At 52.4% G+C, this 17,321-nt stretch overlaps 1 protein-coding gene across 1 annotated transcript in view; it reads left to right on the forward strand.

Moving 5' to 3' along the window:
- The first annotated feature begins 2,737 nt into the window (after positions 1 to 2,737).
- LOC140417937 (adenylate cyclase type 2-like) overlaps positions 2,738 to 17,321 on the forward strand; it is a 70,160-nt gene continuing 55,576 nt past the window's right edge. The window contains exons 1-2 of the mRNA XM_072501370.1: positions 2,738 to 3,136; positions 8,513 to 8,710. Coding sequence (XP_072357471.1) covers positions 2,918 to 3,136; positions 8,513 to 8,710 — 417 coding nt within the window. The 5' untranslated portion in view covers positions 2,738 to 2,917. The remainder of the gene's footprint in view (positions 3,137 to 8,512; positions 8,711 to 17,321) is intronic.

Genomic DNA, 17,321 nt, shown 5'->3' on the forward strand with positions numbered 1-17,321 from the left:
GTTCGAGATCGGCATTCCGGAGTCACAAGTAGGCCCAGGCCTCACCTCCACCTGTTGTGTTGGTGCCGTGGGAGCGCTGCAACATCAGGGGTGGGCCGACTCTCCTGGGACGAGACGGCGGCCATCCCACGCGCTCCCCGTCTGCCACTTTGGTTGGATTCCGTAGATCTCGCAGCCACTAAAAGCCGGCGTTCAGGGAGCACCGATTTTCGGGATCTCGACCCAATAAGGCGGGTCTCCCATTTGAGATGGAGCTGGAGGAGGAATATCTTCCCTCGGACGGTGGTCAGTTCATGGTATCGTCTTCCCTCAGAGAGGCAGTGGAGGCTGCGGGTCATCAAGTATATTAGAACATAGAACACAGAACATCACAGCGCAGTACAGGCCCTTCGGCCCTCGATGTTGCACCGACCTGTGAAACCACTCGAAAGCCCATCTACACTATTCCCTTATCGTCCATATGTTTATCCAGTGACCATTTGAATGTCCTTAGTGTTGGCGAGTCCACTACTGTTGCAGGCAGGGCATTCCACACCCTTACTACTCTCTGAGTAAAGAACCTACCTCTGACATCTGTCCTATATCTATCTCCCCTCAATTTAAAGCTATGTCCCCTCGTGCTAGACATCACCATCCGAGGAAAGAGGCTCTCACTGTCCACCCTATCCAATCCTCTGATCATCTTGTATGCCTCAATTAAGTCACCTCTTAACCTTCTTCTCTCTAACGAAAACAGCCTCAAGTCCCTCAGCCTTTCCTCATAAGATCTTCCCTCCATACCAGGCAACATTCTGGTAAATCTCCTCTGTACCCTTTCCAATGCTTCCACATCCTTCCTATAATGCGGCGATCAGAATTGCACGCAATACTCCAAATGCGGCCGCACCAGAGTTTTGTACAGCTGCAACATGACCTCATGGTTCCGAAACTCAATCCCTCTCCCAATAAAAGCTAACACACCGTACGCCTTCTTAACAACCCTCTCAACCTGGGTGGCAACTTCCAGGGATCTATGTACATGGACACCGAGATCTCTCTGCTCATCCACACTGCCAAGAATCTTACCATTAGCCCAGTACTCTGTCTTCCTGTTATTCCTTCCATAATGAATCACCATATTAATATGGGCACACAGATTAGGAGCAGGGGTCGAGGCTATTCGGCCCCTCCATCCGCTCCGCCATTCAATAAGTCCACGGCTGATCTGATTGTAACCTCAACCCCAACATTCCCGCTGTTCCCCCCCCTCCAGATAACCGTTCACATTGATTGATATTTATTGTCACATGTACCGGAGTTCAATAAAAAGTATTTTTCTGCGGCCAAGGGAAGGTACGCAGTACGTACATAGTAGATAAAAGAATAATCAACAGAGTACATTGACAAATGGTATATCAACAAATAGTGATTGGTTACAGTGTGGAACAAGGCCAAACTGGAGCAGCATAGGGCAAGACAATCCATCCAGCTCGGCCTTCGAACTATTCGGAGCCTCTACTTCCACCGCCCTTTGAGGAAGAGAGTTCCAGAGACTCACCGCCCTCTGAGAAAAAATATTTCTCCTCATGACCGTTTTAAACAGCCAATATATTTCCAAGTCAGGATGGTGTGTGTGGGCATGGGAGGGAACCCCACACTCACCATCCTGACTGGGAAATATATCGGCCGTTCCTTCACTGTCGCCGGGTCACAATCCTGGACCTCCCTCCCTGACAGCACTGTGGGTGTTACCCACACCACACAGGGACTGCAGCCGGTTCGAGAAGGCGGCTCACCCACCACCTTCTCAAGGGCAACTAGGGAGGGGCAACAAATGCTGGGCCCGGTCAGTGATGCCCCGCATTCCCCATGAATGGTAAAATGAAGGAGCTTCTTAAAGGCGGAGGGAAGTTGAGAAGCGGGGAGAGGTTCAGGGAAGAGAATTCCAGAGCTCGGGACCCCCGGATATCTGAGGAAGGCCGCCATTGGTGGGGCGATACAAATCCAGGAAGCTGGTGGGAGACCGGGGGGGGAGGGGGGAAGAAGGGGGGGGAGGGGGGGCCTGGGGTGGAGGAGGTGTGCTCAAGAGGCCGGAATCAGAAGAGAGAGGAGGTCTCGGAGGGTGGTGGGGCTGGAGGGGATTACGGAGATAGGGTGGCGAGGGGTGGGGCGCGAGGTGTGGGGAGGCCATGGAGGGATCTGGAAACAAGGATGGGAACTTTAGAATGAAGGCGTTACTTGACCGGGAGCCGGTGGAGGTCAGTGAGAATGGGCTGGGGGGTGGGGTGATTTGGGAGGGCGGATGAAGGTGGGGGGGGGGGATCGGGACGTGCTGCCAGCTGGGGCACGGGGCAGCAGGGTTTTGGGTGATTGACCGGGTGTGGGTGGAAGTGGTCGGGTCCAGAGGCGGCGAGGGTTCTAGCAGCCGAAGAGCTGAGCCAGAGGGAGGGGTTGGGCGCGTTGAGTGAAACGGAGGCAACTAGGAGAAAGGAGAGGGTCACGAGTTGGTTGCCGGGGAGCCGGGGGGGGGGGGGCTGGTGGGGAGGTTGGGGGATGCGGTACGGACGTCTGCATCGCGCTCAGTTGAATTAATTTCTTCCCTCTTCTGTGTTTCAGGGACGCCTCCATTTTACCTCGGCCTGTCATCTAACCAGCACCTCGCCACCCGGGAGCCGTCTGAAGAAATCAAGGAGAGCGGAGGGGTGTGGCAGTGGGGGGGCTCAGGGGGGCTGGGGCCCTGCACGGGAACGAGCGGCCTAATAAATTGGGGGGCGGGGATGATTCCCGCCCAGGAGAGCGGGCTGTGAAGGCGGGTGGGGCGGCGGCCTCCGGGTGGGCATGGGGGGGACGCTGGTGGCTGTGGCGCCCGGTCCGCCGCGGTAAACGGCCCCTGCCGTCAGAACCAGAGCCGCGCGCCTCTCCGGCCTGCCCCGTCGCCATGGTGACCCCCGATGGCCCCTCCCCCGCCGCCCAGATGCCACCCCGCAAGAGCAGCCTGCCCGGCAAGGCGAAGAGGGAAGAGGATTCCCGACGGCGGCACTACCTCTTCGAGACGTACTACTGCTACAGCCAGCAGTACCCGCTCATGCTCATGGTGCTGGCCATCATCATCGGGATCTGCCTGGCTCTCATCGCCATCTTCTTCATCAGGGGCATGGTAGGTGGCCATGATGTCGCCGCGGACCGTTAGCGTCCTACCCCCTCCCCCATTCCGGACCAGCCCCCGCCCCCCTCCCCCACCAACCCCCTCCCCCAACACCTCGAGCCCGTCTGCCAGCCTCCTCACAGAGAACCATTACGTGGCAGAAGGAGGCCATTCGGCCCATCCTGTCTGCACTGCCTCTCCAAACGGGCATCGTGACTGAGCATCAGCCCCCTGTCTTTTCCCCGGCAACAACCCCCCCCCGCGCCCCCCCCATCCTCCCCGCACATTGTTTCTATTCAAATCAATGATAAGATGCAGGAGCTGAACTAGGCCATTCAGCCCATCGAGTCTGCTCCGCCACTCATGAATCGCCCTCTCAGACGTCCTGATTGAACCTGCCTCCACCACACTTCCAGACAGCGAATGCCAGACCCCGACCACTCGCTGTGTGAAAAAGGGGTTTTCTCAAATCACATTCGCCTCTTGTTCAAATCGCTTCCGATCTGCGCCCTCTCGTTCTCGATCCTATCACGAAGCCGGAACAGTTTCTCCCCGTCCGCTCTGTCCAGACCCCCCCCCTCATGATTTGGAACAGCTCTATCAAATCCCCTCTCGGCCTCCTTCTCTCCAAGGAGAACAGTCCCAACCTCCCCAATCTATCCCCATAACTGAAGTTTCCCATCCCCGGAACCATCCTTGTAAACCTCTTCTGCGCTCTCTCTCTCCAATGTGTTCACATCCTTCCTATAGTGTGGCCCTATTACGATCCCAGACCAGACCCCAACAGTGACTGAGATACTGGGCCGAAACCCCAATATTTCAGTTTAATTCGTAAGACTGGGCGGAAACAATAATTGGCTCCAGGAGCGATCGCACGAAGAAATGGGGTTGTGGGTTTTTTTTGAACAAAACTTTATTATGAATACAATATTAAACTCTTTAACTTTACACCTGAAAAGAACAGCTTACAATTACCCCTTAAACACCACTACTCAATTCCCGATCAAACAACAAGAAAATAAACATACAGCTCTCGATCCATCTTAAAATCAGCAGGGCCTCTTCAGACTCTGGCTGAGTATCTTCAAAAAGCTGGTTTACCTGGGGTGTTTCAGCTACTTTCTTGTCCCCAGACAAGACTGCTCTGCTTTAAATATTATTCCTCTTTTTATAACTGTCCCCGACTGTGAGAGAATTGTGGACTCAGCGTCAGGCAGATCAGAATTCAACTCCCCTCTCCAGAGCTTTCTCCAGAAACTGCCTTCTGCCTTCCTTGGCCCCACCCAGCAATGGCCACAGGGCTGGTTTAGCACAGTGGGCTAAACAGCTGGCTCGTAATGCAGAACAAGGCCAGCAGCACGGGTTCAATTCCCGTACCGGCCTCCCCAAACAGGCGCCGGCATGTGGCGACTAGGGGCTCTTCACAGAAACTTCATTGAAGCCTACTCGTGACAATAACCGATTATTATTATTATCTCCCCAAGCTAAAAAAACGAATTACCTTTGCAGACGGAAGGTACATTGACTAGCCCCCAAGGGACTTTCTCCAGTCAAACCACAGTCCATTAGCCCAGATTGAAAAAAAAACACATTCTTTTGGTCAATTTCATCTTCTAGTGATGCAAACACTTCACTAGCTCTACCTACCAGCTTTGTTCGAATCAGTAATACCCACATGCCCTGTGGCCATTTCAATTGTTTAGCTACCTTCTCAAATGAAATGAAAAAGGCTTCCACTTCCTTCTCGTCAAACCTTGGCAATGCTTGGACATATTTAAATAGATTCCCACCAAGCCTTCGACTATGACCCTCTTTCTCACTATCCTCATCACTATCATCCAACTGTACGTTTCCCTTTACGTCTGCCAATTTTAACTGATTGTCATGTTTCATGGCCATTTTCTGAAGTTCAAATTCCCTCTCTTTTTCTTTTTCCCTGATCTGTATCTCCCTTTCTTTTTCTTTTTGTTCTGCTCGGGCTATTCTTTCTTTTCTCCTTTCTTCTCTCTCCTTTTCTTTTTCCTCTCTCTCACTCTCGTATGCCAGCCGCTTTAATTCTTTCTCATGTTCCATTTGTTTAATTTGCAACTGATTTTTGCCATTTCCAATGAGTCAAACTCTATCTCAGGCAACTTTAAATGCTTAACCACCGCCATAATTACCTCATCTTTTCGCATTTTGTCAAGTAATGTTAACTGCAATGTTCTTGCCAAATCTAACAGTCTGCTTTTCGTTTCTGTCCGTAAAGTACTACGTGTGACATTCTCCACCCCGAAAAACTTCTGAGCCTCTGAAAGAGCCATTGTTAACAACACTCTCCCCACTTAAACTAAAATACCACACCGGAAAAACAACAATCCTTCACTGTCTTTAAGTTCACAAAAGCCAATCCAATAGATAGACTTTTATCCCCCTCGAGCCCCCAATTGTTATGGGCGAGGCGTTTTCAGAACCCCAAAATGTATCATGGAGTTCAACCAACCTCTCCTTTAATGGATTTGTTGCTTTTCCTGGCACACGGCTTTTTCCCTAGGTGTGGGATTACAATTATGGGCACGAGAGTTTTTAAACACAAAACACTGTTTATTCCATGAACTCAACTTAACATCTTAAATAAACATTGGATCTCTTAACACCCCTTACTTCAAAGATAACTCAGAAAATATTGCAGCAGTAAATAATTCCTTAAAATGTTCCTTCAAACTCCCAAGAGACTTAACACCTTTAAACAAAATCACATCAGGTTAAAGCTTCACTATTATACGTTTAAATCACCCAAATGATCCAGAGATAGTCTTTCATGGCAGAGATCCAGCTTACTGCACAACACAGACACACACCCAGCTCTTTTCCTCCAAACTGCAAAACTAAACTGCAAAATGGCTGACCTGAGCTCAGCCCCACCCACTCTCTGACATCACTGTTTTCTTAAAGGTACATAGCTTAAACATCCATGTCTTAAAGGTACTCTCAAGGTGGATTGGCCACACTAAATTGCCCCTTAATTGGAAAGAGTTTTTTATTTAAATTTTTAAACATGACCACTGCAGTCGACACACTATATCCCCCCCCCACCCCCCCCCCCCCCCCCCGCCCCCCGGCCAGGCTTGTAACCTTTAAATTGCCCTAATATTAAGATCCTAAAAAGGTGCGGAATCGGCCGGAGCCGACGCGAGTTGGCGCATGCGCGGGAGCGCCAGCGTGTACTGGCGTGATCCCAGCGCATGCGCAGGGGGTTTCTTCTCCGCACCGGCCATGGAGGGCGTTCACAGCGGCCGGCGTGGAGGGAAAGAGTACCCCCACGGCACAGGCCCGCCCGCAGATCGGTGGGCCCCGATCGCGGGCCAGGCCACCGTGATGCCCCCCCCCCCCCGGGGCCAGATCCCCCCGTGCCCCTTCCCCCCCCCCCGAGGATTCCGCAGGCCGCCCGCAGAGCCAGGTCCCACCGGTAAGAACCTTGTGCGATTTACGGCGGCGGGACTGGCCGAAATGGGCGGCCGCTCAGCCCATCGCGGAGCGGGGAATCGCCCTGGGAGCCACTGCCAACGGCCCCCGACCGGCGCCACGCGATTCCCACCCCCGCCAAAAAACCGGCGCCGGAGAATTCGGCAGCCGGCGGCGGGGCGGGATTCACGCCGCCCCCCCCCCCCGGCGATTCTCCGGCCCGGCGGGGGGGTCAGAGAATCCCGCCCACTATTCCAGCTGAGGTCTGACTGGTGTCTGGTATCAGCTCAGTATAACCTCCTTGCTCTTGTACTCTGTGTCCCTGTTAATAAAGCTCAGGATACTGGATACTTTATTAACTGCTCTCTCCACCTGTCCTGCCTCCTTCAATGGTCTCTGCACAGATACACCCAGGTCCCTCTGCTCCTGCACCCTCCCGTTCTGACTCCCCCCCACCCCACACCCCTCGCTGAGCTGCATTTAACTGTGTTCGACCGGGCCTTGTGTTCGCTGGGGTGTAGAAGAATGAGGTTGATCTATTGAGACGCACAAACTCCTGACAGGGGTGGACAGACTGGATGTTGGGATGTCATTTCCTCTGGCTGGGGAGGGTCTAGACCAAGGGGGCCATCGTCTCCGGGTACGGGGTAGAGTCTCTTAGGACTGAGATGAGGAGAAACCTCTTCACTCAGAATCTGTGGGATCCTCCCACAGAAAGGCTGTGGAGGCCAAGTCATTAAATGCATTTGAGGAGGAAATGGATAGATTCCTTAGACTCTGAAGGTGTCAAGGGGCATGAGGGGGAGAGCGCTCGGGAGTGTGGGCATCAAGGTAGAGGAACAGCCATGATCATGTTGAATGGTGGAGCAGACTGGAAGGGTCGAATGGCCTACACCTACTCCTTTTTATTCACGTTTCTACGTTTCAAACTCTCCCTGCGCTTTGTCGGAGGCTGAGGCTTGAGGTCAAAGGGCGTGACGCCAAGGTCGCGAGAAGGTGGGGCTCAGCTTCCGCACGGTGGCACAGTAGGTAGCACTGCTGCCTCACAGCGCCAGAGTCCCGGGTTCAATTCCGGCCTCGGGTGACTGTGCGGAGTCTGCTCAATCTCCCCATGTCTGCGTGGGTTTCCTCCGGGTGCTCCGGTTTCCTCATTGGCAGTCGTGCCTTCAGCAGCTGGGGTCTCTGAACTCTGGGATTCCCTTTCCTCTCTCTGCCCCTCTTTCCCCCTCTCCCACACCCCCAACCCCACCCCCTCCCCACCGCGCATCCTACTCAAAGCCTCCCTCTCCCTCGTCGTCTTATTTATCTCACCATAGATGTCATCATAGAATTTACAGTGCTGAAGGAGGCCATTCGGCCCATCGAGTCTGCACTGGCTCTTGGAAAGAGCACCTTACCCAAGGTCAACACCTCCACCCTATCCCCATAACCCAGTAACCCCACCCAACATTAAGGGCAATTGTGGTTACTAAGGGCAATTTATCATGGCCAATCCACCTAACCCGCACATCTTTGGACTGTGGGAGGTAACCGGAGCACCCGGAGGAAACCCACGCACACACGGGGAGGATGTGCAGACTCCGCACAGACAGTGACCCAAGCCAGAATCGAACCTGGGACCCTGGAGCTGTGAAGCAATTGTGCTATCCACAATGCTACCGTGCTGCCCCTGTCTCTAGTCTGGCTCACAGTCAATCCTTCTTCGATGATTGCTCTAGTGAAGCACTTGGGGGCATGTTTTCAGACAATGCTTGGTGCCATTGTTGCATCACTCACTGAGCTTTGATTGGGGCCAATCAGACTCCCATGCGACCTGAGTTCCGGTTCGATCTGACACCAGGGGCCTAGACAGTGCCGCACGGGATTGGGGCCTAGTCCGAGCAGCACCTGCGCCTGAGTGGGCGTAGCTCCCTCATGCTGAACATGTGTCTCTCCTTTTGCCAGAAAGTGTCGGAGAACCTGGCCTTCATCGTCACCGTCTTCGTGGCCCTGGGAGTCTTCTTCTCCACCCTGATCCTGGTCTGCGTCGAGTCTGTCTTCCAGAAGTGCATGCGGGCCTTCTCGCTCTTCATCTGGGCCTGCCTCGTTGCCATGGGTTACGTCTTCATCTTTGAGGGTGGGGTGATCAACGCCTGGGACCAGGTAAGGCCGTCCAAGTGAGGTTTGTCCCTCTCTGCATCTGGCGCGCTCTCACTGGGAGAGGCGGTTGCATAGTGGTACTGTCACTGGAAAAATAATCCAGAGATCCAGGGTAATGTTCTGAGGACCTGGCTTGGAATACTGCTGGGGAAGTTGGTGAAATTTGAATTCAATAAAAATCTAAATTAAAAGTCTATAGATGACCATTGTCGAGTGTCGTAAAAACCCATCCGGTTCCCTAATGTCCTTTAGGGAAGGAAATCTGCCGCCCTTACCTGGTCTGGGCCTACATGTGACTCCAGACCCACAGCAATGTGGTTGACTCTTAAATGCTCTCAGGGATGGACAGTAAATGTTAGTCCAGCGACGCCCACATCCCATGTACAAATTTTTAAAGGACACTTCCTCACTCAATGTATTATTTTACCTCGATAGCTCTCAATCGCTCTGTCTGCCTCTCTCCATCCATCCATCCATTTCACTCTCTCTCTCACTCACTCTCTCTTATACACTCTTGCTCCTTCACTCTATCTCACACTCAGTCTATTCCACTCTCTCTGTCTCGCCCTCAGTTTTCCTATCTCTATTTCATTCCCTCTGTCACGCTCAGAGTGTCATTCTCTCTAATCTACACTGAGGATATTATTACCTCCTTGGCCAGATCCCAACAGTTGCGAGGATACTGGTCAGAAACCCCAATATTTTATTTTAATTTTGTAAGACTGGGAGGATACCTCACTCCAGGAGTGATTTCACACAAAATCCACTTTTAAATACAGTTAGCCAACCCAGAAATACTTGCTGTAAAGAGATGATTTGGAGAAACCGCTTTGAGAGAGAGATCATTCAGGAACCAGCTTGCAGATTCTTGCCTGTTTCAAACTATGGTTTAACATCCCAGCATTTGGCATAAAAGCTGCTAGTCTGTTCACATCCCCAATCTAAACTGAACTGAAACTCAACACCTGACTGCTTCAGCCCCTACCTCCTACCAAGTTCACATCACCTTACTAACGTCAAACACAATGGGTGGGATTCTCAGTCGGACGAAGGTGAAGGCGGGAAAGGCGATTGGGCGGAGAATTGGTTTTGACGCCGAAATCGTGGCGGACGCCAGGTTCACGCCAAATCGCAATTCTCCGGAGCCTCGACAGCGGCACCAATGCATTCCACACCACACGTACGGTAAACCCGGTTTGCGTATAATTAGCGGGCCTCACCTGGTAGTCTCCAGGGCCACCGCGATCATCTGACTCCACTGGGCGGAGTTCCCGATAGCACGGTTCACTTGTGCTTTTAAAGATCAGGGGCGCAATTCTCCGTAATCGGCGCGATGTCCGCTGACCGGCGCCAAAAACGGCGCAAATCAGTCGGGCATCGCGCCGCCCCAAAGGTGCGGAATCCTCTGCATCTTGAGGGGCCGAGCCCTAACCTTGAGGGGCTAGGCCCGCGCCGGACTGATTCCTGCCCCGCCAGCTGGCGGGAAAGGCCTTTGGTGCCCTGCCAGCTGGCGCGGAAATGACATTGCCGGGCGGCGCATGCGCGGGAGCGTCAGCGGCCGCTCACGGCATCCCCGCGCATGCGGAGTGGAGGGGGTCTCTTCCGCCTCCGCCATGGTGGAGACCGTGGCAAAGGCGGAAGGAAAAGAGTGCCCCCACGGCACAGGCCCGCCCGTGGATCGGTGGGCCCCGATCGCGGGCCAGGCCACCGTGGGGGCACCCCCCGGGACCCCGGAGCCCGCCCGCGCCTCCTTGTCCCGCCGGTAAGAGAGGTGGTTTAATCCACGCCGGCGGGACAGGCATCCCAGCAGCGGGACTTCGGCCCATCGCGGGCCGGAGAATCGCCGGGGGGGGGGTCCCGCCAACCGGCGCGGCGCGATTCCCGCCCCCGCCGAATATCCGGTGCCGGAGAATTAGGCAACCGGCGGGGGGCCGGAGACTCCCGCCCCTGGACACAGACGTCGTGGCTGATGAGGGGGAGAGGGGGGGTACGGAAAGTGTCCAACGTCGCCAGTTTGCTAACACTTGTGCCATTGGCCGGGGGGGCCTTCTGCCAGGGCCCAGGGGGGAGTAGCGGGGGGCGGCCAGGAGGTGAGCTGTGGGGTCGGGGTGGGCGGACATGGAGCACCACTGCCGCAGTGGGCAAGGCAGCCGTGCAGCTGCGCCGGCCGCTGACAGCTCACTGTGAACCTAGGGTCATGGGTCGTCTGGGCGCCCCCCAGGTCAACCCCCTAAGCACCCTCTGACCCCAGCTGACCCATATATGGGCGCGCTCCAGCACAACCAGCGCCATCTTGTTGGCTGGGATGAGTGTGGGTGGGGAGTGAGGTGTGTATCTGCGGCCGCAGCTTGTCAGCCTCCCGAGTGTCAATCACGGGCCCGGCGAATCCCCATCCGTTTCTCATTGGAATCGATTGTGCTCCACGTGGTGTCGGTGCTGAATTATTCCAGTTTTGCAATCATAGGAGTCCACGAATCCTGCACAGCATCTACACTTAGGGCTGGAAAGGTAACTCGTCACAGCGCAGCGTGACCAGTGTGAAGCCAGGAGACCTCACTCCCGGGATTTGCCCAGCTCGCGCCGCAGTCTCGCGAGGCGTTGCCAGGGAAATCCCACCCACAATGGGCGGGATCGTTTCTTTTGGCTAATCTGCATATTAGAGCGAGGCAGTAAGCCTTACTCTAATGTGCAGATTCCCGCGGTACCTGAGGCTTTGGGGTCCAACCCCTTCACCTCGGGGACTTCGGGCGAGCGCCGTTCGGTGCTGGGCCCCACGAACGAGGTCCAGACGGAACGGCACTCGTGGGGGTCTCCAGGGGGATCGGAGGCCTCCAGCTGCGTGCCCTCTGGGCAGGGTAGTGCCCTGGCACCACTTATGCCACCTGGGTACCCTGGCAGTGCCAGCCTGGTACCATGACACTGCCAGGCACCTGGCATTGCCAAGGTGCCATGCTGTCATTTGTTTTGCATGACCGGGCCAGGGTTGCCCACTGTGGTGTTGGGAGTGCACGAGGGGCCTGGGGTCACTCCCATGTTGCATTCGGTGTGGGGGGGGGGATTTTTTCGTGGGCCTCGGAGATCGATCCCTCGCTACGACAGGAACTTCCAGCAAGCGGAGCTCCGCATTGTAATAAACTGAGCGATGTGCGGCCTCGGTTGCACGTTCCCCATTTAGGCCCCGTATTCAAAGCAAGTCACGTTGAAAAGCCACGCGCCTCACGGCGCTGCGAGGGCCAGGAAACACACGGCTAAACGTGCTTGCTGAGGGACCCTTTTGGGAAGGTGGCTCTCATGGTCTCAGGAACGGAGAATCCCGCCTAATGCCTCTAATTATCTACTTCCCTGGGAACCATGAGCCCAACTTCAAGGAAACAATATCCATGATTGGAAGGAATGATGATCTCACGTTTACAATGCTTTAATTGCCCCTCTGTAGCCAAAGTGTTTGCTGGTCTTGTCACCAGGACTTTTAAAAAACACTACTGCAGCAGTCATACACATACTAACCCAGATTTCTAACCCTTACCGCATCAAATACATGTAATGCAATGGGGTGAATTTGCATCCCCCCCCCCAAGCGAAAAATTATATATACCATATATCTGAAATTCCAAAATTCATCACAAAACATTTCTCTCTGATACATACGATCACGCCTGCAATACTGTGAACAGTTTTGGCATTGGTGGAACACCAGAGAAGGTTCACTCAGTTGATCCTCCATTCGGAGGGATTTTCTTACGAGGAGAGGTTGAGTAGGTTGGGCCTGTCCTCATTGGAGTTTAGAAGAATGAGAGGCGACCTTATTGAGATAGAGGGGATTCTCGGGGGCTCGACAGGGGAGATGCTGAGAGGATGTTTCCTCTTGTGGGAGAGTCTCGGACCAGAGGGCAGAATCTCAGAGTGAGGGGGTCGCCCCATTTCAGACAGAGATGAGGAGGAATTTCCCCTCTCGGAGGGGGGTGAATGTGTGGAATTCTTTCCCGCAGGGAGCTGTAGAGGCTGGGCCGTTAAGTATGTTCAAGGCCGAGACAGACAGATTTTTAATCAGTGAGGGAATCGAGGGTTTATGGGGAGAAGGCGGGAATGTGGAGTTGAGGATTATCACATCGGATCAGTCACAGTCTCATCGAATGGGCGGAGCAGACTCGATGGGCCGAATGGCCTATTTCTGGTCCTACATCTTATGGCCTCCTCGTCTTATCTCTGTCACCCCTTATCTCATTTTCTCTCTGCATCTCTCTTTCTATCTCATTTTCTGTCAGTCATCCGTATCTTTTCTCCATCCTCTCTCTCTCCTTCTCTTCTTCTCGCTCCTTCACTTTGTTTCCTTCCTCTCCCTCTCTCTTGATCTGCAACATTTTCCTCTCTCTCTATGCCCCTGCTTCATTCTCTCCATCTCCCTCTGTCCCTCCCTCTATCTCTGTCTCCTTTTCTTCCTCTTTCCGTCTTTCTCTCTCTGCCCTTGTCTCTTTCTTTCTTTCTCTCGATTTCTCCCTCCCTCTCTCTCACTCTCTCTCTCTCAGTCTCTCACTGTGCGTGTGTGTCTTTAGAACATAGAACATTACAGCGCAGTACAGGCCCTTCGGCCCTCGATGTTGCGCCGACCTGTGAAACCACTCTAAAGCCCATCTATACTATTCCCTTCTCGTCCATATGTCTATCCAATGACCATTTGATGCCCTTAGTGTTGGCGAGTCCACTACTGTTGCAGGTAGGGCATTCCACGCCCTTACTACTCTCTGAGTAAAGAACCTACCTCTGACATCTGTCCTATATCTATCTCCCCTCAATTTAAAGCTATGTCCCCTCGTGCTAGACACCACCTGAGGAAAAAGGCTCTCACTTTCCACCCTATCCAATCCTCTGATCATCTTGTATGCTTCAATGAAGTCACCTCTTAACCTTCTTCTCTCTAACGAAAACAGCCTCAAGTCCCTCAGTCCTCATAAGATCTTCCCTCCATACCAGGCAGCATTCTGGTAAATCTCCTCTGCACCCTTTCCAATGCTTCCACATCCTTCCTATAATGCGGCGACCAGAATTGCACGCAATACTCCAAATGCAGCCACACCAGAGTTTTGTACAGCTGCAACATGACCTCATGGCTCCGCAACTCAATCCCTCTCCCAATAAAAGCTAACACACCATACGCCTTCTTAACAACCCTCTCAACCTGGTGGCAACTTTCAGGGATCTATGTACATGGACACCGAGATCTCTCTGCTCATCCACACTGCCAAGAATCTTACCATTAGCCCAGTACTCAGTCTTCCTGTTATTCCTTCCAAAATGAATCACCTCACACTTTTCTGCATTAAACTTCATTTGCCACCTCTCAGCCCAGCGCTGCAGCTTATCTATGTCCCTCTGTAACTTGTAACATCCGTCCGCACTGTCCAAAACTCCACCGACCTGACTGTCATCTGCAAATTTACTCACCCATCCTTCTACGCCCTCCTGCAGGTCATTTATAAAAATGACAAACAGCAGTGGCCCCAAAACAGACCCTTGCGGTACACCACTAGTAACTGGACTCCAGTCTGAACATTTCCCATCAACCACCATCTAGTCTTCTTCTTCCACCGTCTTCTTCCATCTAGCCAATTTCTGATCCAAACTGCTAAATCACCCTGAATCCCATGCCTCCGTATTTTCTGCAGTAGACTACCGTGGGGAACCTTATCAAACGCTTTACTGAAATCCATATACACCACATCAACTGCTTTACCCTCGTCCACCTGTTTGGTCACCTTCCCAAAGAACTCTATAAGGTTTGTGAGGCACGACCTACCCTTCACAAAACCGTGTTGACTATCTCTAATCAAATTATTCCTTTCCAGATGATTATACATCCTATCTCTTATAAACCTTTCCAAGATTTTGCCCACAACAGAAGTAAGGCTCACTGGTCGATAGTTACCGGGGTTGTCTCTGCTCCCCTTCTTGAACAAGGGGACAACATTTGCTATCCTCCAGTCTTCTGGCACTATTCCTGTAGACAAAGATAACTTAAAGATCAAAGCCAAAGGCTCAGCAATCTGCTCCCTAACTTCCCAGAGAATCTTAGGATGAATCCCATTCGGCCCAGGGGACTTATCTATTTTCACACTTTCCAGAATTGCTAACACCTCCTCCTTATGAACCTCAGGCCCTTCTAGTCTAGTAGCCTGAATCTCAGTATTCTTCTCAACAACCTTGTCTTTTTCCTGTGTGAATACTGACGAAAAATATTCATTTAGCTCCAAGCACAACTTCCCACTACTGTCCTTGACTGGCCCTACTCTTACCCTAATCATTCGTTTATTCCTGACATATCTATAGAAAGCTTTAGGGTTATCCTTGATCCTACCTGCCAAAGACTTCTCATGTCCCCTCCTGGCTCTTCTTAGCTCTCTCTTTAGGTCCTTCCTAGCTAACTTGTAACTCTCGAGCGCCCTAACTGAACCTTCATGTCTCATCTTTACATAAGCCTCCTTCTTCCTCTTGACAAGTGTTTCGACTGCTTTAGTAAACCACGGTTCCCTTGCTCGACCACTTCCTCCCTGCCTGACAGGTACATACTTATCAAGGACACGCAGTAGCTGTTCCTTGAACAAGCTCCACATTTCCATTGTGTCCATCCCCTGCAGTTTTCCTCTCCATCCGATGCATCCTCAGTCTTGCCTCATCGCATCATAATTGCCTTTCCCCCAGATATAACTCTTGCCCTGCGGTATATACCTATCCCTTTCCATCACTAAAGTAAACGTAATCGAATTGTGGTCACTATCACCAAAGTGCTCACCTACCTCCAAATCTAACACCTGTCCTGGTTCATTACCCAGTACCAAATCCAATATGGCCTCGCCTCTCGTTGGCCTATCTACATACTATGTCAGGAAACCCTCCTGCACACATTGGACAAAAAGAAACCCATCTAAAGTACTCAAACTATTGCGTTTCCAGTCAATATTTGGAAAGTTAAAGTCCCCCATAACAACTACCCTGTTGCTTTCGCTCCTATCCAGAATCATCTTTGTAATCCTTTCCTCTACATCTCTGGAACTTATAGAAAACCCCTAAAAGGGTGACCTCTCCTTTCCTGTTTCTAACCTCAGCCCATACTACCTCAGTAGACGAGTCCCCATTAAACGTCCTTTCTGCCACTATAATACTTTCCTTGACTAACAATGCCACCCCTTCCCCTCTTTTACCACCTTTCCTGAGCTTACTGAAATATCTAAACCCCGGAACCTGCAACAACCATTCCTGTCCCTGCTCTATCCATGTCTCCGAAATGGCCACAACATCGAAGTCCCAGGTACCAACCCATGCCACAAGTTCACCCACCTTATTCCGGTTGCTCCTGGCATTGAAGAAGACACACTTTAAACCACCTTCCTGCCTGCCGGTACACTCCTGCAACTTTGAAACCTTACTCATGACCTCACTACTCTCAACTTCCTGTATACTGGAGCTACAATTCAGGGTCCCAATCCCCTGCTGAACTAGTTTAAACCCTCCCGAAGAGCATTAGCAAATTTCCCCCCCCAGGATATTGGTACCCCTCTGGTCCAGGTGTAGACCATCCCATTTGTAGAGGTCCCACCGACCCCAGAATGAGCTCCAATTATCCAGAAATCTGAAACCCTCCCTCCTGCACCATCCCTGTAGCCACGTGTTCAACTCCTCTCTCTCCCTATTCCTCGTCTCACTAGCACGTGGCACGGGTAACAACCCAGAGATAATAACTCTGTTTGTCCTCGATCTAAGTTTCCACCCTAGCTCCCTGAATTCATGCCTTACATCCCTATCCCTTTTCCTACCTATGTCGTTGGTACCTATGTGGACCATGACTTGGGGCTGCTCCCCCTCCCCCTTAAGGATCCCGAAAACATGATCTGAGACATCACGCACCCTGGCACCTGGGAGGCAACACACCAACCGCGAGTCTCTCTCGTTCCCACAGAATCTCCTATCTATCCCCTAACTATGGAGTCTCCAATGACTAATGCTCTCCCCCCTTCCCTTCTGAGCAACAGGGACAGACTTTGTGCCAGAGATCTGTACCCCATGGCTTACCCCTGGTAAGTCCCCCCCCCCCCCAACAGAATCCAAAGCGGTATACTTGTTACTAAGGGGAACGACCACAGGGGATCCCTGTACTGACTGCTTCCTCCCAGCCCCTCTCACCGTCACCCATCTATCTTTATTCTTCGGAGTAACTACATCCCTGAAGCTTCTATCTATGGCCACCTCTGCCTCCCGAATGATCCAAAGTTCATCCAGCTCCAGTTCCCTAACGCGGTTTCTGAGGAGCTGGAGATGGTTGCACTTCCCACAGATGAAATCAGCAGGGACACTGATGGCGTCCCTCACCTCAAACATTCTGCAGGAGGAACATTGCACTACCTTCCCTGCCATCCCCTCTAGATAAAAAAAGAAAAAGAAAGAAAGAGCTTACCAATTATTCACTCCCCACTCAGCAACCTCTGCGCCCCGCACAATAACACCTGAGGGAAAATAAAAGAAAAACTACTTACCAGTCACCAGCCAATCCCTTACCTGCAGGCCGTGACATCACGATTCAACTTCTTTCTACTTCTCCCTGCCCTCGAGTCTTCCTCTTGAT

This window comes from Scyliorhinus torazame, chromosome 5 (genome assembly GCF_047496885.1).
Source record: "Scyliorhinus torazame isolate Kashiwa2021f chromosome 5, sScyTor2.1, whole genome shotgun sequence".
Classification (NCBI taxonomy): domain Eukaryota; kingdom Metazoa; phylum Chordata; class Chondrichthyes; order Carcharhiniformes; family Scyliorhinidae; genus Scyliorhinus; species Scyliorhinus torazame.